At 46.8% G+C, this 22,723-nt stretch overlaps 4 protein-coding genes across 4 annotated transcripts; 3 read left to right on the top strand and 1 right to left on the bottom strand.

The window, feature by feature from the left end:
- Positions 1–563: 563 nt before the first annotated feature.
- On the top strand, positions 564–1,885 carry LOC123162927 (cytosolic sulfotransferase 5-like). Its single transcript, XM_044580701.1, has 2 exons — positions 564–1,099; positions 1,321–1,885. Exons 1-2 carry the CDS (start codon positions 564–566, stop codon positions 1,883–1,885), a joined length of 1,101 nt encoding a protein of 366 aa, XP_044436636.1.
- A 5,570-nt stretch (positions 1,886–7,455) lies between these two features.
- LOC123179960 (PGR5-like protein 1A, chloroplastic) lies at positions 7,456–10,644 on the bottom strand. Its single transcript, XM_044591874.1, has 7 exons — positions 10,135–10,644; positions 9,126–9,188; positions 8,923–9,009; positions 8,575–8,809; positions 8,383–8,456; positions 8,166–8,264; positions 7,456–7,753 (listed from the first exon to the last, which is right to left on the bottom strand). The coding sequence occupies exons 1-7, from the start codon at positions 10,327–10,329 to the stop codon at positions 7,658–7,660; spliced, it is 849 nt and encodes a 282-aa protein (XP_044447809.1). The 5' UTR covers positions 10,330–10,644; the 3' UTR covers positions 7,456–7,657.
- A 5,122-nt stretch (positions 10,645–15,766) lies between these two features.
- On the top strand, positions 15,767–19,350 carry LOC123179958 (kinetochore protein SPC25 homolog). The gene is made up of 8 exons (XM_044591872.1): positions 15,767–16,100; positions 16,274–16,339; positions 16,466–16,612; positions 16,784–16,900; positions 16,984–17,073; positions 17,171–17,296; positions 17,726–17,940; positions 18,859–19,350. Exons 1-8 carry the CDS (start codon positions 15,935–15,937, stop codon positions 18,880–18,882), a joined length of 951 nt encoding a protein of 316 aa, XP_044447807.1. The 5' UTR covers positions 15,767–15,934; the 3' UTR covers positions 18,883–19,350.
- A 246-nt stretch (positions 19,351–19,596) lies between these two features.
- LOC123179959 (respirasome Complex Assembly Factor 1) lies at positions 19,597–22,690 on the top strand. Its single transcript, XM_044591873.1, has 3 exons — positions 19,597–20,535; positions 21,863–21,992; positions 22,380–22,690. The coding sequence occupies exons 1-3, from the start codon at positions 20,303–20,305 to the stop codon at positions 22,416–22,418; spliced, it is 402 nt and encodes a 133-aa protein (XP_044447808.1). The 5' UTR covers positions 19,597–20,302; the 3' UTR covers positions 22,419–22,690.
- The last annotated feature ends 33 nt before the right edge of the window (positions 22,691–22,723 follow it).

Genomic DNA, 22,723 nt, shown 5'->3' with positions numbered 1-22,723 from the left:
AAACCAATCCTGAATATATTTTGACAAGGTTTCACAAAAAGAAACGGACAGTTAAGAACTAATGTAGAGTGTAAGAGGGAATGGAGGAGAGAGATTGAACCATGCATGGGACCCATGCACGGAACCTCCCTTGCATGAGAGAATCTCTTTTCTCCATGCACACCGGACTAACAACTTCCCTTTAATATATATAGTAGAGATAGAATGGTCATTGTTTGATGGATAGGTGAGATTCCCCATGCATCATGCATCCTACACGTGGTGAAGTTGCTGGATCCAAAGAGAGGAGATTCTCCTACTTTCAAGCGCTGACATTTTTTGATTTAAAGCCATATTTAGTTACATAGGATTCGGAAGATAAACCCTAAAAATTTGCACATCAGATCTAGTTGCATGCTCAAGAAAGGGAACGCTGGACTAGATCTAAATAAAATCAAATAAAAAAATTCATGTAGACTACTGGACTAGATCTGAGACCTTAAATAACTCATCGTGCATAGAGAAGTTTCAAGTAAGCCACCAAGGAAACATCAACCGTGCACTCCACTCACGCAGGCGTAGCCATGGCTGCTCCAGTAGACACGTCCTTCTGCCTCGTCGGCCCCGTGCCGTTCAAGGACGTGCACCAGGACGACGACGACCATGCGATGCCCCAGGCCGAGGACGCGGACGTGCACGAGGACGACGAGGACGACCATGTGATCATCATCAGCCCGGGCTTGCCGTTGCGGCTTCACCAGGGCGTGTGGTTGTTCGACGATCTTCGCCCCGCGTCCATCTCCGTCCAGCGGCGCTTTGTCCTGCGGCCCGGCGACGTGCTCCTCGCGAGCCCTCCGAAATGCGGCACCACCTGGCTCAAGGCGCTCGCCTTCGCCACCATGGCGCGGGCCGCATACCCGGTCTCCGACGCCAACCACCCGCTCCGCCGCCTCAACCCGCACGAGTGCGTCCCCTTCATGGAGGCCCTGTTCAGCGAGGGCCAGCAGGCCAAGCTGGAGGCGCTGCCGTCGCCTAGGCTCCTGCAGACGCACATGCACCACTCCATGCTGCCTCACTCCCTCGCCGGCACCCCGGACTGCAAACTCGTCTTCATCTGCAGGTAACACAAACCTCTTTGGAAGCACTGAGCACGCATGGTCAAGTTTTTTCCCCTGAAACTTTGCAATAGCATCAAGTCTTTGATCCCTGAAAAGTTTCTTTTTATTTTTTTTTCAATTTTTTATGAATTTACTGTTCACAAGGGTGTAAGGGCACCCGTGAGCTAGGTGTTACACCTTTCTATATTATTACGTTCCAACGGAGAGCGGCATATGTATGTAGGGAGCCCAAGGATATGCTGGTTTCCTCGTGGCACTTGTACAGAAGCACACGAGGCGTCACCTTATCCTTCTCCGACATGTTCGAGCTGGCGTGCGAGGGCAAGATCGCGTATGGCCCTCTCTGGGACCAGCTCCTAGGCTACTGGAACGCGAGCAAAGCAGCTCCGGAGAGGGTCATGTTCCTGAGGTACGAGCAGATGATGGCCGATCCGGTCAGCACCGACCGGGAGCTCGCGCGGTTCCTTGGTGTGCCCTTCACGCCGGCCGAAGAGGCGGCGGGAGTGCCGGCCGACATCGCCGAGATGTGCAGCATCGGGGCGATGAGAGGCCTGGACGCCAACAGAAGAGGAAGCACCGGGACCATGTCTATCCAGTTCCGGCATGAAACCTTCTTCAGAAAAGGGGTCGTCGGGGACTGGGTGAACCATATGACGCCCGAGATGGCCCGGCGCATCGATGCCATCTTGGAGGAGAAGCTCCGTGCACTACCGGAATCGCACCCTACGCCGACGAGACATGCCTATGCCGTCGGGACATGCCTATGCCGACGGCCCCCGTCGGTATAGGGCCGTCGGCAACATATCTGTCAGCGCAGCCCGGGAGGCCGTCGGCATAGAAAGGCCGTCGGCATAGGATCTATCCCGACGGTGTCCGTACATCTATGCCGACGGCCCTGGCCGTCGGCAACGTTCCCGTCTAACGGCGGCCGCCGTCAAGTGACGACCAACCGCTGCTCGCCACGTGGCTCATCTATGCCGACGGCCATTTATGTTGTGAAAAAAATAGGAAAAAGTAAATAATATAAAAAAAGAGAGGGCCGTCGGCATACCTGCGCACACGGCCACGGATCAATGACGTGGCAAAGGGCGGGGATCGATGACGTGGCAACATCCATGGGCCAGGCCGTCGGCATAGATTTGCCACCCCACGGACCGGCGAGCGACGCGGATCGATGACGTGGCGGGCGACGCGGATCGATGACGTGGGGGCTATGCCGACGGCCGCCGTTAGCCCGTCGGCGTAGACTGATGCCGTCAAAAGGCCGTTTCCGCCCGGGTAGCCGGGCCCACGTTCTATGCCGACGGGCTTATCTATGTCGACGGCCGCCGTAGGCATATTTCTAACGACGCCGACGGCTGAGCTTTGCCGACGGGGGCCGTCGGCATAGATGGATATACGCCGACGGCTTTTCTATGCCGACGGCTTGGGCTGGGCCGTCAGGATAGGACAATCTATGCCGACGGGGGCCGTCGGCATAGGTTCGGCCGTCGGCATCGCCAGTTATTCTGGTAGTGGTGGATCGGGCCTTACCTTCTCGTCTTCTTGACAAACAAGAGCCACCTACATGCTCGCATCGCATGTGTAGCCCACTCTACTCCTATCCACTTTGAAGCGTCTATTTTTCTAAAAAAAAATATTACTTCCTCTTCCTTAGATTATAAGATGTTCTGATTGCGTATTTGTGTTTTGGATGTCGGCATGTGGCTTTCTTTGTAAAGTTGGGCTATCGCTTTTTCTCTAAACAATTTTGCTAATCCTCATCTAGACAAGGAATAGTTATCTCTCATCTAATTCCATGATCGTCAGATATAATATGCTAAGATTCATGCGTTTTTTCTTCTTTTGCCCCATGAAGCTGACACTGATTTGACTAAAAAGGAAGATACAACAACTATATATATTACTATATACATCTAGAAGGGTCATAGCTTGCATGCATCTCAGAAAACACGACGATGTGAGATCTACGCCTAGATAGCATCACCGCACAAAATAACTTTGCGTGCGACGCTCACTATCAGTCCCACCTGCAGCCTGAGATGCAAAACACAACCGGTCATACTGGAAAGTGCACATTTTGGCATGAAATTTGCAGGTTGAAATGCTTGCAGCCAACGCCGCCGCCGAAAGAAGCCGTCTCATCTGCCCCCTGCCGGGTCGACTTGGTAACTAGTCCCTCTCATCCTTCCTAGTAATCCTAAGAAGGAATCCGCGACCAAAAGTAGTAGAGGCCCAGTAGAGCAGCAGCCGTAGGTGCGTCTCTGCTGTGCGCGTGAGGTGTTTGTTGAAACTAGATGATATGATACCCCGCGCGTTGCTGCGGAAATTGTAGCCGAAAAAACTGGATATATTAGATAAAGCAAATATAAATAATTTGAAACACTTGTTAAGCATGTTGTCTCTCAGCAAAAAGATCAATCACACATAAATGGTTGCTCTTAATTAATCACTTTGCTAGCAAACACATAAATGGCTGCCTGAATCCTTCACTTTGCTAACCAACTAAATTGCACACTCATGCATTATACTTCACCCATTCTTGAAGAGCAACACAAATTTTTTGTCAGAACATACTTTGAAACCAGCATGTTACAATCGATTCTCTTGATGCTGAGTTGAGGAACTAACATCATAATCCCAGGCAACACCACCAGAGAATCACATCTCAACCAAATTACTCAAATCAGCAAAAGGAATGACAAAATAGCAAAAATATAACTAAAGAAGGAATCTTATTATCATATCAGTATGAGCACATGGCTTAGAAATGGCATCATTTGTGTGTATGCATCTCAAAATCTTCCGTAAGTGATAAACCAAAACATTTATCTAAACATGGTACCTCTTCTAACATACCAAGATGACTAAAAATGTATCTCCGTGTTCTGGAACCACCTCGTACTTTTCCAAGTTTCAATGGGAGAACCCTGGTTGTAATGTATGGTCCCATCCAGCTTCTGCAAATATAAATCACTCTTTTTGCTAAAGAAGGATGGAGAAGAAAATGTCACTAAAAATAAAGATGTATGAATAAGCAGAGTTGAGAGAAGCAATGAGCGACTTCTAACATATCAATGTAGACCCATAAATCATATGGTACAGTCCAATAATAGCGGCATAACTTATGCCCTTGGAAGTAGGTAATTTCACGTTTATATTAGAATAGTGTGCCCAATAATAAATTCATTTCAGGGCAACAAAATTTTCCTAAATTTAGTTTCATGATAAGATATCAAGATGAATTACACACCAAAATAATTAGGTTCAGTAACTTGAGCTTGAAGATGTCCCACGAGAACCACTACAACTATCTGTAGAAACTTCAAGTCAATATGATCATGATGTATGAACCGAGAAAAACATGCCCCAATTGATTAATAAATAGCCAAAGGAATAATACTTAATTAAATAGTCTCCAAGTTGATCGCCTTGAGCATGGAAACAGTGAAAACCATCTCTGGCTAACCCAACCGCAATATGTGGTAAAGTTGACCATCGAACAGTATCAGCCATGGCCTGAATAACTGAGATAATGTCCGATTATAATTGAGAAATACAAAAAGAGATGTATAGATATGGAAAACAAGTTTTACACCATAACATGTCTAGCAGGTTAGAACTGCCCATCATTAAGAACTTTAACAAAAAAAAAGTAAATGGCAAAAAAATGATATTTTGATTATCTAGAGATACGTCCAGCATATATCAGTAGTCACAAATAGATGATGTGTTGAACGGAAAATAAGATTATGAAAGCCATACTATCAAAGGAGATTTGTGCAAGCTAATTTCTTCACATGTTAGCAGATTATATGTTGAACGACAAAAGGAGATGTGTGGAAGGCATACCATCAAAGGAGATTTGTATCACCATAACGTGGCTAGCAGGTTCGAATTGTCCATCATTAAGAAGAATTTAACAACAAAAGTAACCTGCAAACACTATTTCGATCATCTAGAGATACATCCAGAATACATCAGTAATCACAACTATGAGACGTAAAGAAGATTATTGAAGCCGTACCATCAAAGGAGATTGGTGGAAGCTAATTTCTTCACATGTCATCAGGAAAATCAGTGCAATCCTGCTAACAAAATTCAGGAATTGGAGTTACCTTAAGTAACACTATTGACACAATATGCTAGAGAAAATTGAAATAGTCAATAGCTAATCTGCAACTCGAGCTTGAGGTTGTGTGCCCCGGAGAAGATGGTCAACATGCAGCATTTGACGGGGTGGCCCTTTCACAAGCTAGAACCTGCACAGCATGGATAGCGCCATCTTCATCTGCAGGTACACCATGTATTTGCCCATGTAGATAGCGGCCCTACCTTGAATAGTGATTTGTTGCCGAGCGCCGTCGCCGCCGATCCATCAATCTAGCCAGAAGCTAGCGACGATGGGGTTGTACTCCGACTTCCCCATGGAGTGGGCAGGTACAACACCATCCCACGAGCGCGCACCATGGTGTCGTCAGGGAGCACCTTTCCCTCGATGGCGCCGATGACCTCGCACATAGTCGTTCCCCTTATCTAAGTGAAGATGAAGATCATCTGTCGTAGAGGATAATAAAGAGAGTAATGGGAAATCAATTGTGGGGAAGTTAATTGGAGAGATGATAGGACGGTAGAAACGTTGGAAAATCAATCGATGCTAGAATTATGGGAGCCAAGGAAGGCGGACCCAACGGGGAGAGGTGTGTTGCACGGGAGAGGCCGACCCTTGGGATGTACTCCCTCCGTCCCATAATATAAGAACGTTTTTGACACTATCCATAATATAAAAACGTTTTTGACACTGATGTAGTGTAAAAAACGTTCTTATATTATGGGACGGAGGGAGTAGATCTGAGCCATCTGAAAGTTGTGAGGGTCAGCCCTTGAGGGAGGAAGATGCCCGTGTGGGGAAGAGCAGAGTTGAGGACGGAAAGGAGGAAGGGCGGGAGATGGGCGGCACTCCATTGGTGAGAGGCTGGGTGGGATCCGATCCTGCGGGAGGGCCGGCGGCCGTGGCGGGATGCGGGATGAGCGGTTGCGGGTGAAGAAGGAAAAAAGCAGGGGGCTTCTTTTCATGCTTTCTTCCACCGTAGCGACCGCATGGGAATAAGACTGATTGGGTGTTTTTGAAAACTAAATAATGATGTGGCACATCGCTGACATGGACAGTGTGCATGATGAGAGAATAGGGAGTAGTGGGGAGCAACTTCTTAAGAATGGTAGATACTGCAACCATGATTTTTTTTTATTAACCTTTTAATCGCCGATGCTTCTATGGTTGTCTTCGTCATATACGATGCAGAGATGGGGGCGTTTTACCATTCTATTGTTCGATATTCACTCCATCTTGAGTACTCTAAGTCGTTTCAAGGTATGTACACGATTCTATGTGGCAGTACATGATGCAGATTTTTGAGTGTGCCGACCACCGATTACACATACGTTCTTGCTAGTGTGTATCAAAATACTCCCTCCGTCCCTAATATAAGAGCGTTTTTTACACTAGTGTAGTGTCAAAAACACTTTTATATTATGGGACGGGGGAGTATTAAATAGATAGCGTTAATAGCTTGAGTAATTCCAGCAGAAATTGGACCTCATATTATTTGTCATTAATCGTCATCTATTTAGAGCTTTCATAATTGCTAACACATACTCCCTTCATCCGGAAATACTTGTCAGAGAAATTGATAAAAATGGATGTATCTAGAATTAAAATACGTCTAGATATATCCATTTCTCCGACAAGTACCGGACGGAGGGAGTATTTGTTCTGACAACATTTGTAATCTTTAGAGTAATGCTAATGAAACCGAAGACATGGAAATATGCCATCTGTGGGACCAGTGAGCAATAAACCCTTTGGCGTCAAGCAGGTTATCAAACAGGTTTGTAATATGAAGTTATCACTTATCAACCATCTGGAACCTTTTGCAAAGATAAACTAGTAGAATTATTCCAGTTAATGCTTATTCTCTCAAATATACATATCCAATATACTGCAAGTTACTAGCCATGTAGGGACAAACCCCAATGTCTCGCGTCTCACATTTGGCATGTTTATGTGATATGCCCAGACTATTGTTCCCAGTGGTATCTTTAAAGGTTTGTGGATCTATTTCCACAGCATCGAAGTTCCGAAGAAAATTCATCACAAAAAAAGTTTCTGAAGAAAATTGTTGTTAAAACAGGTATGGTTAGTTATTTCCTTACGCTCTTTTTTTTTGGGTCAGCCTTTTCCTGGTATTCATTTTTTTCCAATAAAATGTTTCCTGGTATTTATTGTCTCTTGTTTCCTGGTATTCATTTTTTTCCAATAAATTCAGTTGAGCAAATATTTGATATGGGACCATTATGATAACAGGTCAATGATTTTATCATCTGCAGAGTTTGGATATCTCAGGAAAGAATGGACTGCTTTACAAATGCTTGGTTTGATCATTGGACAATTGCAGTATGCACTACAGAGCAACAAGAACTTCAGGAAGTAGTTTCAGGCTTTCATTCAGCCAATAACAACACACTAGATGTGGATCTCTTCAACAGCTACCACTGGGTTTCTAGTCTTTTATCCATCTCCTTTTCCTAGGATGTCCTTGCTTCACCATATAAACCCGGCCATAAACCCAACTTCTTCTAGGTCCAGAAAGAGATCTCTGCAAGGCAATGTCGAAAAATTAAGACATGCTATGCTCTGTTTTACACTGTAGAAGATCCACGCATAGAACTGCAAAATTTCACCAAAACTTGCAAATCTGAATTTGGACTCCTTTGCTGTTTTGAATTTGTCATGCAAGTATCTGTGCCGCAACAGTATATTCATTCCCAGTATATACTCTATCGGTGAAGAAAGTATAGAGAAGCGGTTGCAGAGTTTATCATAATGCATGAACTTGATGTAGCTTTGGCAAGACCATACTTTGACAAAAACACAACACTGCTGTTTCGCACGCACTATTATCAACATAAATCAAATTCCCATTTTGGGGGGGGGGGGGGGGGGGGGGTTGAAAACTGTGCGTTTTGGTTCTGCAAAAGCTGTACGAAAATTACAGGTATTTCACATACCTCGACTTTAGTACGGTACTCCAGTGGGCACTCGCAGACATGGCATTCTGCCTTGTGGGGTGCTTTAATGGATTTATCCGTCTTCACGAATGCAAAGACCTAGCAAGAACATGCTTTGCTTAATCAGATGAGCAAAAATTGTGTACTCCAAGAAATATGGATCAATGTTTAACACTAAGAGGTGCCATGATGGGCAACTTCTAGAAGCAAAACTGACCTGCTCACCACAATTTGGGCAAGATCCTTTTAGTGCAACCACATTGTTTGTCAGCAGGCCTTGCAGTGCACCAACTGAAAGTACAAAAAGATGATTTAAAATGTGTGGAGAACACAATTTCACAAACTGAATACGAAAATTATGATACCACTGATAACAGAGAAACAATATGTACTGAAGAACTTCCCTTACCTGACGCGGATGCAACCGGATAGCCAATCAGATAGCCTAATCCGATCAAAACCATGTGGTTCACCCTCGTTATCCCGTCAAGCGACTTAGCACCGGAGAAGAGAGACCTTGCTCCGAATGCGTCCCCAAACGCCAGGCTCAGAGTGTAGAAGCTCGGAACCAGGAACGCCGAGGTACCAAATAGGAGCAGCAGCGTCCAGATGCTCGACAGTGCCATAAACATCGAGTGGTCCTCCTGCCCTATACCCAAATGTCAATCAAAACACTGAATTGTGAGTCTGTAAGTAAATGGAGCACCGGGTAGATTTAGCCAGAAGAAACAGGGTGAATTTTCACAGAAAGGTTTACCTCGGCGTCTGCATACGCCGACTGCCGCTTGAGGCTGCAGCGGGGGTATTTTACGACCGACGGGGAGCCGTAGACCCGGAGCTTGAGCTAGCAAGGCCAAGGACACATGTATCGTTAGGATGCAGATGCGGGTACGCGACAGCGAAGGGGGTTTGGATCAGGTGGATATGTAAATTGGGTGATTTTAGGCCTGTTTTGTTCACCTCAACTTTGTCGAACATGTCGTCCACAATCAGAGGCTGGCCGCTGTAGTAGGAATCCCTGGCCTGCCATGAAAGATGGTACTAGATTATATACAGGTAGTCATGGCGATGAACTTGGCTCACATAATAATGCACAGCAGGCAACATCATTCACGACATTAAAAGTGTACAGCATGAAATACAAAAATATTGCAACTTTCAGTTAGTTGCTGGTATGAAGGTTAATCAGAAAAAGAAAACAAAGCTGCAACTTTTAGTAAATTAATTTGAGGCTCATGATGGACTGTAGCTGAAGCTACTGACAAGCCGACGTGTAATCTGATGGAATGGGACATGAGCAATAGCGAACCCGATCGAACCTGCAGGCGGCAGTATAAAAAAGACCGTGCAGCAGGCAACATTGTGTAGACTAGTCACAATGGGAGTAACTTAACTAGTAACATCACACATTTCAATACAAGATTGCTTATGTGGCAGCTAATTAATGAGGAGAGAGGGGTTTGTGGTAACTTAGCTAGTTACTGTAACATCACACATTTCAAGACATAATGAGTCTATAGCCTAATAAATGAACTCTCTCATGATACCACTCATATGTTACTACCCACTATGGAGGTAGTGACATAGACTAGTAACATCGGCAAGTTACTACTCTATGTTACTCCCCACTGTGAGCAGTCTTACAGGTTACAGCATCAAAAGGTGTAGTACAAAGAGATTGCAGACTTTCAGTTAATTTCAGGTTCATGTTGAACTGTGGCTGAGGCTACTAATAACAAGCCGGTGTGTAATCTGATGGAATGGAGCACGAGCGCAGTTGCGAACTCGATCGAACCTGCAGGCGGTAGTATCAAAAAGATTGCGCGGCAGGCAACATTGCTTACAGCCCCAAAGGGCACGGTATGAGATACAAAAAGATTGCAGACTTTCAGTTAATTTCTTCAGGTTCATGATTAACTGCGTGCAATCTGATGGCATGGAAGGTGAGCAAGAGTGGGACTGGAATTACCTGGCGGTAGAGCGCCTCGAGCATCTCCTGGCTGGCGGTCTCGATGGGCCCGACGTAGAGGCACGACGGCCCCTCCCCCGCCCCCGCCCCCGCCGCCGCCGCACAGACGCGCAGCCCGACCCTCGGCGCCCGCGGCCGGCCGAGGCGCCGGTTCCCGGGGGCCACCGGGGCGGCGGCGGCGGCGGCGGGGGGCATGGACGATAGCCACTTTCTTACTCTGTACGCAGCCGCCGGCGCGTGCTCTCCCACGGCCACCACTACTCCACTCGTACGGGCCTCTACTGGTGGTGGTGGAGGATAGCGCGAGGTGGGGAGGGAGGGGGCGTGCAAGGAAAAGAATCCGGCGAGGGTGGAGTGGGGGATGCGTGGAGGCCTCACGCGCGGCGGGAAGCGGACAAAGTGGGAAGAGATTTCCAGTGGTGGTTGCTTGGGGGCAAGAAACGCCGGAGGAGGAAGAACGTGTGGCTGCGGTGACCGGAGACTGGTGGACGCTAGCTGCTCATTTCCCGGTCAGCTGCCTGCCAAGACGTTTCTAAATCTCATCTCATCTCATTCTTGTCCATATCTGGATGGGCTTTGGCACAAAATATCAGCATGTTTTTACCAAAGAGAGCAAGATCAGATCCAAGTAACCCAAACAAAGAGCAACCAGCAGACAACATTGACAAACTCTTGAAAAATAACCCCCCAAAAAAAAACAAGTCTTGAAATTACATCAAAACCCACACTGAAGTCGTTATCTATAGTCTCCCCCGGTCGCGACCTGATCTTCTTCCATGCACCTGGTAAATAATCCGCATAGCAATCAACCTTGTACCTTTTTTTTTCTTCGGGTGAAATCAAACGTGTACAACTTGGCTAACCTCGAAGGTCATGAATAGCCGCCCGAGTCACCCGCCACAAACAGGGTAAGGAATCGAGGCCTTTTGAACGCACACATGGAAGGGGACACGACCCTTACAACAGGGCTATGATATTGTTGCTTCATTACCGTGCCACGAAAGAGAAGATCATAATGAATATGTGACCAAACGGAAGAAACCAACATACTGTTGGCTCCACATCATAAGACGCGAAAGCTATTCAAGCGGAAATGGAGCCAGGAGACAAATATTCAACACACCACTGCCTCCACCGGTGAGGCGCCGCCATAAATGACACATAAACCTAATTCAAAAGACCATTCCCTCATCTCGGAGCGGCTCGAATGTCGCCGCAAATGAGGGGAACCGGTGTATATGAAGTGTTACATGTAGTCATGCACGGTTCTATGGAATAAGAAATGGTTAAGTCCATATCACCTACTAAAATTTTACATAAACCTCTTTACTATAAAACAAAGTATCTGCCCACTTAAATTAAGAAAGCAAAACGTTACTTTCGTGCTCCCATTTCTCCTCTCTCTCTCTTGAGTCCCCTTGAAACTCGCCTTGGCAAAGTCATTCCTCTTTCCTTTCTCATCCACCAGCGAGGCAAACCAGAGTGGGGATGGGGCTATAGATGGCAACCGTAGGTTTAGTTTAGTATGCATTCTACTAGTTTTCGACTTTATGTTGATCTTGAGCTTACTTCTGGCGTCTTCAAGCAGTGCCTCGACAAGCCTTCTTTGTCTTCGAGCAGTTTTGATGGCAGAGGAAGACCGTCTGAGATGGATATGGCTAAAGCTCGACAAATAAGCTTGTTTTTGTGTTGGATCAAGTTGAGCCTATGTCCATCCCGTTTCTTCCCATGCGGGTGGCGAGATGGAAAAAAGGTAAGGGAATTCATCATGACCCACCCATCTAGAGGTTCGCATTAGAGAAGAAGATGAAGGATCTGGAACATCCGCGGTCCGCGGATGATCCTCTCTGAGCATATTATTAGCGGTGACTGCGATGTAGCTACGACCCTCGACGTCGCTTTCCTCCTTCTATGGATGAATTAGCGGCTATGGTTATTTGCCTGCCTACTCAAATGTCGTCGTTCAATCCTCTAGCTGAAGGGTGGCCATTTGGAGCTACATTGTCATTTCTTGGGCAGTTGTTTCCTTCTTTACATACCGATCTTGGAACCATGGGGGAGGCGGTTAGGTTTTGGTTCGGCGTCTGCAGCCTCTACCTCCTGCGATATTGTTGATGTTGTTGCTGTTGCGATGATCTAAACGACCCAAGTGGTTTGGTTTCGTCCTCGGCGATGATGAGACGGTTTAAAGCATCTCCTAGATCCGAATGCTGAAAAACAAATATGGAAGAAAAGTGAATTTTGCAACTAGGCTCTCTTTGTCTCTCACTGAACGGTGGGCCCATGGAGAGACTGCCAAAGAGAACTGCTTAAACTATACCTGGCCAAATGGGCCGGCCCGGCACGGCATGGCCCGGCCTGAGATAAACGAGCCAGGCACGGCACGACCCGCTGAGGCACGCGAACTAGTCGTGCCGTGCAGGGCCGGCACGCGTGCTGGCCTTCGAGGCCCAAGCACGGCCCCCTGGCTAAACGTGTTGGCCCGTAGGCACGTGTGGCCCGAGGTGGCCCGATTTTTTCAAAAAAAAGCACTTCTGGTTGGAGTATATGGGCTGGAGCAGGCGCGCAGGGGCGGTGCAGGGCTACTGGCGCGCTCGTTGGCTTGTGCCATCGATGCATGCACGTCACGTACTCATGTTTCGCTTTTTTTTTAGTACATGTTTCGCTGTCCCGGAGTTAGGCACGGTTAGGCACGTTTGGCACAAATAACTCCAAAAAATATAGAAAAAATTAAAATGAGGCAAAGTGTCATCATATGGGATAAATCTTGAGCTTTATTAGTGACTACCTCATTAAAACCTTCCATCCCTAGGAAGTAAAAGAATACAAAGTCACGCTCTAGATTACAGAAGAAAAAGAAAATTACAAAAGCATAAGAAAAATACAAAAGCATAAGAAAATTACAAAAGAAAATAGAAAGACTACAACTACTCTTCGTCTTCATCATCTTCGAGTGCAAGATTTTCGAACGTGGCCATCAGTTCTCTGTTTTCAGCGGTGTGTTGGGCTCCTTTTGGCTAGTTCTCCGTCTTTCACGGCCATGAGTGTTCTCACCATATCCGGGGTCAAACTCGTTCTTCTTTCCTCAAGTATTCTTCCAGCTAGGCTAAAAGCAGACTCCGATGATGTCGATGAGACGGGTACTGATAATACATCCCGTGCTAATATGGAAAGCACCGGATATGTAAGCTTGTGTTCATGCCACCACTGAATTATGTCGAAGTCTTCCTCTTCCTCTTCATTGAAGTTGACTTTATCACTGTTGAGGTACTTCGCTAACTCCCCACCACCCAAAAGCACAGGCGATGGGCCTGATGTGGAAGAGCTCGTTGCAGAGGTGGTAGAACCAAACAACTTGCTCCATGCTCCTTTCTTTTTCCGTGTGGTTGGTGCAGGTGGAGGTCGTTGCATGCGAACTCCGGCATACTTTTGATCATACTTAGCATAAACTTCAGAAAGCTTATCACGAACCTCAGTGGAATAAGCAATATAATCTATCCCTAGGGCCCCAGTTAGTACAACAAGTGCACTAGCAAACAGTTCAAGTTTAACCCTTGGATCCAAGATAAATGCAAATGAATACAAAATAGGAATTTTCGTCCAATATTTGCAATATTTAAGTTTCATGCGAGAAACCATAAGCATTAATAAATTAGTATGTTCGTATGCTTTCAAGTGAGATGCAATGTCTACAAGAGTGTGCATCATTAAAGGAGATGTGGGATAATAAACCCCAGACAAAGAAACTGTTGCCTCATAAAATATTTCTAAAAACTTGACCAAACCTTTAGCAATTTCCCAAGTATCATTAGTGATATATTCTCTCCCCATATTTGCATTAATCCATCCCGAGAATTGAACTTCGTCTCGGATGACTGCCTTAAGCATCATATATGTAGAGTTCCATCTAACAGGCATGTCTAGATTATACTTATGAGGAGTTTTTTCTATTGCTATGCAATATCTCTGGTAACTACTAATTCGCTGATTAGAGTTACCAAGAAAAGAAATTGCATTGCGTAAAATCTCAATGGCTCCCTCACATCTCTTCATAGCACATTTAGCAATAAGATTAATTATATGGCAAGCACAACGTTGATGCAATAAAAAAGATGCAGCATATACAGAAAACAGAGGACTGAGGCTCTCCATTGCAGTTGTATTTGATGAAGCATTATCCAAAGTTACTGCAAATATCTTGTCGGTCAGACCAAATTCTGACACAACATTAAGTACAGCTTGAGCTATGTTTTCACCAGTATGTGCTTCGTCAATTAATTCGAATCCTATAATTCTTTTCTGTAGTTCCCATTTTTTGTTAACATAATGAGCGACCACACTAATGTAGTCTTGCTTTGCCCGACCACTCCAGATATCAGATGTTAAAGAGAGTGAAAAAGTGCATGTAGTAAAATCATCTTTTATTGTCTGAAGACTAGTTTTGCATAATTTTTTCATATCCCTAGATGTAGTTTGTCTAGAAACTGATTTGAAACTAGGAGTATGCACAGTTTGAATGTATTCGACAAAACCTTCAGACTCACCGAAACCTAATGGTAAATCATTAGAAGCAATTAAACGACAAATTCCTTCTCTATGAAGAGCAGGATCATAGGTGAAATTGCGTACCGTACCATCGGGGTTGAACTTGAGCGTGGCCTGTGTCCCCGCAGACCGCTTGTCCGCGTTCTGGTGCATGAGGTTGTGCCTGAGGAGGTGGCCAGTTCCTCCTCTCCCCCCCCCGAGGAAAGCAAGTGGCCGCACCTCTTGCACCGAGCTTTCAGCACGTTGACACCGTCCTCCACGACTATTTCTTCAACGAAATACTCCCAGCACGACGAGGTTTTGCGTCGAACCCTCTTTGTGCCGATGGAGGTGGAGGTACTGGACTGGGAAGTGGAATGGCTGCCGGTATACTCATCGGAAGAAGGATATGTGTGGGTTGTGGCTGTGGGATCGATCCACTCGGGGATGTCAACATCTAAGTCACTAGTATTGAAGTTGAACCGGTTGGGATCACTACCCATGGGATCATCCATGTGTTGAGTGTGAGAAATAAGAGGAAGAGGAGGTTTGAGTGTGAGGAATGAGAGGGGTGGGCAGCCCTTTTTATAGCAAAAAGCTGACATTTTTTAGACCAAATTTGCCCTCCAATGTTCAAATATTCAAATTTGCAACAAAATATACCTAAACAGCCCCAAATATGGCCAAACCCCACCCAACCCCCCCCCTAAATCCCACTAAACCTCCTAAACCCCCGCTCCCCCAGCCCCCCGCTCCCTCGATCGAAGCGTCCAATGGACATATGCCAATGGATCCCTCCCTCGCTCACGTACTCCCGTGCCGTGCCATGCGCATCGTGCTCCCGTGCCGTGCCGGGCTGGGTCGTGCCCGTGCCGGCCTGTTACTGGGCGTGTCGTGCCGGGCTGGCACGCGTGCCAGGCATAGCAGCCCAGGCACGGCCCAAGCAAGGCCGCGTGCCAGGCACGGCCCACATAGCCTCGTGCCGTGCCGGCCCGTGACGGGCCAGGCACACGGGCTATCGTGCCGGCCCGCCAGAACCGGCCCGTTTGGCCAGGTATGGCTTAAACCCTGGGAGGGGCAAAACCGAAAATACCCCCAAAAACAGAAAGAAGCGAGACGGGGTTGGTGTGTCCCACTTCAACAACCTTCAGCAGACAGCGGAGAGCAGCAGCGGAAGCCGCGCCTTGCTCCTCGCCCGCTCTCCTCACCGGCGCCGCCTTGCTCTCCTCGCCGGCGGCCCAAGCTCCTCACCCGCCGCGAGGATACGTCGGCAGGTATGGACCAGCCGCGGTCGAAGATGGCGGAGGACATGGCGGCGCAGCGGGCGGCGTGCGAGCGGCAGATGGCCGCCGGCCGAGACCGCTTCGCCTCCGCCTCGGCGGCCGTCCGCGCCGCCACCCTCTCCGCCCGCTCCGGCGCCCACCAGTCCCTCTCCCGCCGAGGCACGCCCCCCTCCCACTCGTCTCAGCCCGAACTGAAAACCCCAATCTTTCTCCAAGGGGCCCTCTTTTCGACCGGCCGAAACGAAATGCGCCAAATGCGGGCGAGATTCTTCAGATTTCGGGCTCGATTAGGCGGGTTTTCGCTCCGATTGACGAGATTCTCCGTGTTGCAGAGGACCTCGACGGACTCAAGAAGCGGCTGCGGGACCTGGGAGCTGACCTAGGGCAAGCTCTGTCCGGTAAGTGAAGACCCTGAAATCTGCACATTTCCTTTGCTCAATGTTGCACACTGTTCTTTTCAGTGGTGTTATTGGGTGACTGGTTCATGGTATGCCTGAAATCTGTGTGTGTGCCAACTTTTGCAGTTAAACTCGTCATGGAGTCGAAATGCGAGAAACTCAGGGAGTCGATTTCAGCCTCGGCTGCTACAAGTGAGCAGCTAGGTGACCTGGTCACCAATCAGAGGAACAGGAGCGAGCGGCATGCCGCGGTCATATCGGATGTCCTCGAGGGTAACTTCAAAATATTTCTAGTTCAGCATTTGGGCAGTTATGTTGTTTTCGTATATCGTTTGATACAGCGTAGCTCTGTACCTGTTTGTTGTCACGCTTGTTTCCTTATTAATTGAACTGCTCCAAGATAGTTTATGTGACATCGATGTAATTATCAATGTACCATCGCAGCTGCTGAGGCTTTCGAAGCAAAGAATGATGAAGATGTTACACAGTTGAAAGACATGGAAAAGGCTATCTGCTGGTATCAAAAGCGCCTTGGCTTCCAGCCCGTTGTTGAAGGGGAAGGTAATTGATAATTTGGTGCTGTGCTTAAGGAAGTTATGTGGATGTCATGATTACCCCTGATTGCCCGTTTTTCCCTCAACAAGGTGTGAAATTCGTATTTGACAAGGTTGACTTGCAAAGTCCTGAGAAAGAGTTTTCATTTTCCTTAAAGTTTGACGGTGATAGATATACCTGTGAGTTGGAATTTCACATGGATTTCGTCTTAATTTATACCTTATATATTTTATTTCACGTGATTAGTTGTAAAACACACACTCTTTTTATTCGTAGCAGTACTTCGATGTAGTCCACCCGTGGAAGATTCTGAGGAACTGGTGAAGGATTTGAACCTCACTAACGATCTAATCAAGTTTGTAAGAATAATCCGACAGAGGTTCCAGGCTGCTGCTTTGAATGGTACCCAATATATATATATATATATTTTTTGTACGATCAAGCATCAAGTTCATAAGCATCTTATATTAGTATAGTACAATAAACAATCTGTATTTCCTTCCTTTACTTCTGCGTGCTAGTAAGGCACAATAAGCCTATAAGCTTCATCAGGTCTGTTTCCCCCAGTAACCATATGAATGAGGCTTATTTCCTGGAACTCCAAACTGTATCTGATGTTCCAAATAAGTTGATGACTTTTTGGTTCTGGCGTTTGAGAATTGCCCAAACCATATGTCAAATGTTCCAAATAATCCAGTGTATGATCTTCACGTACAAGATTGGGTCTTCTATTTTTTTCATGGAACTGAACCTTCCTTTGCCTGTTTATTCACATAAGCTTTTGTCCTTTGTCATGTAATCTTTAATTTTTAATTGCTTTGTCTTTCGCAGGGGATCTTCCTGTAAGCCCAACAGTTTGTTCAGATGCTTCCGCTATACCCATCTCATCTCCGGTGATAAAGTCAGTTGACTCCAGAAGCAAAAATGATAGAGATAGAAGTAATTCTCAAAGTAAGAACAGGAAGCCGGCTCTTCCTGCTAAGAGAAAAGCTTCTGCCCTATCGGTAGCATCTCCTGTTTCTGTGCGTCGCTCCCCGCGTTTTGTGGTAATCGTCTCATCACCCCTATTTTCAGTTTAGCATTATCTACAGGAACATGAAATCTGGAATTCTTAAACTGCCACCCCGTACTTGTGATAGCTTTCTATATATCGGGACCATCTGGCCTTTGGTCTAGAAATACTCTGGAGGAAAACAGCTTCTACACCAAAATATCAATTCTGATTATTATTCCCATGTTGCAAATAACACACTAGCATGTCGGACGTCCCTACTTTTTGTTCGATATTGCTTCTTTGCATGTGTGGTTTCCGTGGAGCAAGTAATAAATGTTTCAGAGGGCTAGATCAGTTTCTGTGTATAATGAATCACTGCCAGACTACTCCCTTCATAGGCCTTCCGGAACTTAGAGATTTACCACTAATTGATCTAACAATGATTTCTCGCTAAATTTTAAAACACCACAAAATTTGGTATGACGTAGGGCTAGTATCCTGTCAGTAAGAACGACAAATCTGTGGCCTTTCAGTTTTTGTTGCACTGTCGGATAGCCAGTGTCAGGCAACCAATATTTTCTTTGCAGTGTGCACATTTACTTGGTATTAAAAATAAGGCAATGAAAACTGAGGTGTGGTTTTTCTTGAGAGAAAAAAGTGCCATGAAAAACTGAGCTTTATGTACTAATTTCTGTCCAGATATGCCATGCTTGCTATCTGAAATTCCTTGTAGGTATAAGGTGTAAAACCAAGTACTCCCTCCGGTCCATATTAATTGTCACTGGAGTACCATGGTTTATCTTTGACTTCCTGAAATGAGAACTGCATTAACAAAATCACACTTTACTCTCGGTGCGAAAAATTGCTGCATTTGGGTTCTGTTCAGCATACCTCAGTTTTGCGCTTTGCTTACGCAAACCTCATACGCAATTATGCAAATAACACGATTGTCACCCATTGTTTTGCGCAGGGGAACGAGGGAGTTGCCAGCTGATGCGTACCCTGACCTGGCCAAACTAATTCCTAACCGATAATTTGGCTATCCCGCTCTTCCCTGTAAACGTCGTTGGGCAGCAGACTCGGCTATTGTTCAACCCCCATTAACTCCCCAAAGAGAATGCTTTTCTTTAGTCCCCTTTAACTTCCAAGGATGGCTTGGCTCGCAGAAAGCCTGCGGAATCGTTTGTCGATCGTTTAGAACAGAGTTTGGTGTGGCCTCCGAAGCGTTGGTGTGATTTTGGACATGGTTTTTGTCGCGGAGAGGCTTGGTGCCGAAGGTGGATGTAGTTTCTGGGCGTGATTTTGCTTAGGGATGTAAGTGGCAAATAAATGGCGTCCGCAATCCCGTTTAGTTAGTTTTTGCTAGCTTGATAGTTCATTTTCCTCAAACAAACAAAAAACCTTTTTGAATTATCATATCATAAGTGGACTTTAAACGGGATTAAACGGGACCCGGTTGACATCCTTGCTGTGTCTGCAATGTAGGATCTATTGTTGAGCCTATGTAGTGCCGTGCAATGTTACGGTCGAGATCTTCGGTGTATTTCAGTTCATGGCCATTTCATCAATTTGCATCTGTTTATGGCTAATGTCATACTACTCGTGTTCGTGCCATGCTCTTTTTGCCATATATTTTTGTGTTATGCTTTTGCCAAAATGGTGGCCAGTCTTTTGCCGTTTATTTGCGGCTTGTTCATGCGTTGATCGTTTGATTCGTAAGGACGGGATCTCTAGGGGTTTGGAGGAAAAAATTCATCGACATGGACCTCTTGGTAAAATTACCTTTTTGTTTTCTGTGTTCTCAAGCACTCTCTGGTTTGAAATTCATGTCGTTTTCTAAATCATACAAGATCCAAGATACTTCAATCACGCGTTTCTTTATATCCCAACGTTTTAAAAAAAAATCATGCGAAATGAAACGGCCATTATCCAAAAGCAAGGTTTCCTTTTGGGTGTGGCTGGATCTCGGTCAGCTAAGATTTTAACCAAGTCTCGGTCGAGTGACACAACATATAAAAAAAGAGAGGAAGAAACGAAACTAAAAGAAATTTTTGCACGAGCCTCCACGTAAGGTATCATGAATATAGCACCGTTAGCTCTCGGTTGACTGAGATTTTGCAATCCCGCTTTTATTTTTCCATTTTTGTTTTGTTTTGCAAAATCTAGCTCTAGACCGGACAATGCCAATCGAGTGCACCCATGATGGGCCAATGATTTGCCTTTTTCACTTTTTAGGGGCGTGAGCGCAAATACCGGCATTATCCGAGGGCCTGCGCGCAAAACCCCAACCACCAACCAGACACGCACGAGATCTTCTTCTTCAGTCCAAGGAGGGAAAGACGACTATTTTCCTCCGCCTCGATCCCATCGCCGTCTCCCCCCCACACCTCGATCCCGCCGCCGCCCCACCCACCATGGCGCGGGCGAAGCCGTCGTCGGCGGCGGCGAAGAAGAGCCAGGCGGCGCAGCAGGGCGGCGGGGCCGGGCACGCGGCGCCGTCCGGGCTCGCGCGGTACCTCGACCCGGAGGCGCCGTGGGACAAGGACCGGCTGCTGGACGCCGTGCACTGGATCCGCCAGGCGGTGGGCCTCGCCTGCGGCCTTCTCTGGGGCGCCGTCCCGCTCGTCGGCGCCACCTGGATCGTCCTGTAAGCGCCCCGAATCTCCTGCCCCCCGCTTTTTCTTTTCTCTTCTCTTGCCCGCGGAGCCGTCGTGCCGGCAGCAGCTCCCCTCTCGCCTCACCGGCTATCCGCTCTCCTCGACCTCGTGCTCCGCCTCCGGCCCCTCCCCGTTCCGCGCGACGAAGCCGGCCGGAAGAGCGGTGACCGAGAGAGGGTGACCTGGGGGAGCGGGAGAGGTGGTCACCGCCGTCCGCGCAGGTGATCCGTGGTGCCTAGGCGGCGGTGACCGGGAAGCAGAGGCGGGGCGGCGGACGCGGCGGTTGCGGGAGGCCGCAGTGGATGTGGTGGATGCGGTGGGCTGGCGGACGCGGGAGGTTGTAGCGGATGCGCCGGCGACCGAGGAGCAGAGACTTCCTGGCATAGAACTGTCATGGAGTGGTGGAGCATCCAGCCGCTCTTGGTCTTCTTGCGCTATGATTGCGGCCATGTAGAGTAGCTCCTCTTCGTGGGACGAGGAATCCAAGAAGTATTGCCAGGCCAAGCTGCGACGGCGGCCGCTCATTTCGTTGCGGGAGATTGCGGAGAGATGGGGAATGGGATGTGGAAGAGGAGACAGAGCTAGGACAGGAGTGTGTGTGAGAGAGAGAGATATGGGGGATGAACTTGTGTATATGGACATGGAAACTAGCCGTTGGAGAACTAAAAAAAGGGCAGCCCGGTGCACGTAGCTCCCGCTCGTGCAGGGTCCGACCACTTTGGGTGGTCTTTGGTACGGAGGTGGCTCCCCTGACGTACCGCACCCTGCCAACCTACATGCTGGCCCACACGTCAGGGGAGCCTCCTCCCTTTGGTACGTAGCCTTTCCCTACATTTTTGCAAGCGGCCGTTTCCAGGACTCGAACCCGTGACTCCAACAGCTTTACCGCTGCGCCAAGGTTCCCCTTCGTTGGAGAACTAGCTGTTACAAATGTTATTTAGGGGGTGCCATTTCGGGGTGCTGCTGGAGTTGAACGGATTTTAGGAGGAATAATGTTGTTCAGGGAGTTGCTGGATTTGCAAGGCCTGAGCACAGCACACATGTTTCTTGTAGTACCTCAACTGGGTTCTCCTTTTTTTTTGCCCTGGCCGGGGTGTAAGGATCTTGCCGTTTCAGTTATTTCTGGTATTGTGAGTAATAATTAGCTGTTTTCAAATTTGGAATGCGGGCAAGGCTTTCGTACAAATTGAGATCCAGTGTTGCTGCCATGAGCCCGTTGAGATGTATTTTTTGTTGGAATGTGTTTTGGTTATTAGGGCCCTGTTTTAGCTACCTGTTTGTGAGCTTTTGATGGTTATACTGCCTGATTTCTCACAGGTTCGTGGCCATTTCTTCTGGCATAATTTACTGGTACTATGCGCACCTATTGAAGGTCGACGAGGAAGAATTTGGAGGCCATGGCGCGCTGCTTCAGGAGGGGATGTTTGCATCTTTCACCCTTTTCCTGGTAAAGCCTTTCATTCAACAATTTTGGTTTCCTAAACCCAGACTGCATTTATTGGTTCTTTCTACCATCATGATGTTGCTGTTCTCTGTAATCATTCTGAAATCCAGTCTGCAGTAGCAAGTACATAAAAGGTTGAAGTAGTAATAGCACATAGCAAGTCCTTGTCAGAGAAATGGATGTATCTGACATATTTTAGGATTTATCCATTTCTTGGACAAGGCACATAGCAAGTACTTGTCGGAGAAATGGATGTATCTAGACATATTTTAGGTCTTCGACAAGTATTTCCGGACAGAGGGAGCACATTACTTCTTTGACAATGCATATTCAATCAGCAGATGATGTTTACTTACAAACTGACAAGAAGATTGTTGTTTCTTGTTGCAGCTTTCATGGATTCTTGTGTACAGTTTGGCTCACTTTTGATGAGAAGCTCCTTTGTTGAACATACCGTGATATGGGATCGGATTGGCGGAAAAAAATTCACCAGAACTCTGTAGATTATTGAAGAGCCCTAGAACAGCATTGTATGGAATCGGTTCAGGCAGTCATGTTGTCTCTGAATCCCAGTGTAATTTTGATAGAACATCTTAGCATACCAGTTGTTGGCAGAACATGTTCAGTATGCTTGACATGTAACTATTGGATATCATTCTCTTATGTCGATTCAATAAAATGTTTTAACATGTAGATCATCATTAGATTTTGTTATTTCATGATTTCAAGCTCAT

The sequence above is a fragment of the Triticum aestivum genome, chromosome 1D (assembly GCF_018294505.1).
Source record: "Triticum aestivum cultivar Chinese Spring chromosome 1D, IWGSC CS RefSeq v2.1, whole genome shotgun sequence".
Lineage (NCBI taxonomy): Eukaryota > Viridiplantae > Streptophyta > Magnoliopsida > Poales > Poaceae > Triticum > Triticum aestivum.
This window is presented reverse-complemented; position numbering and strand designations above follow the sequence as displayed.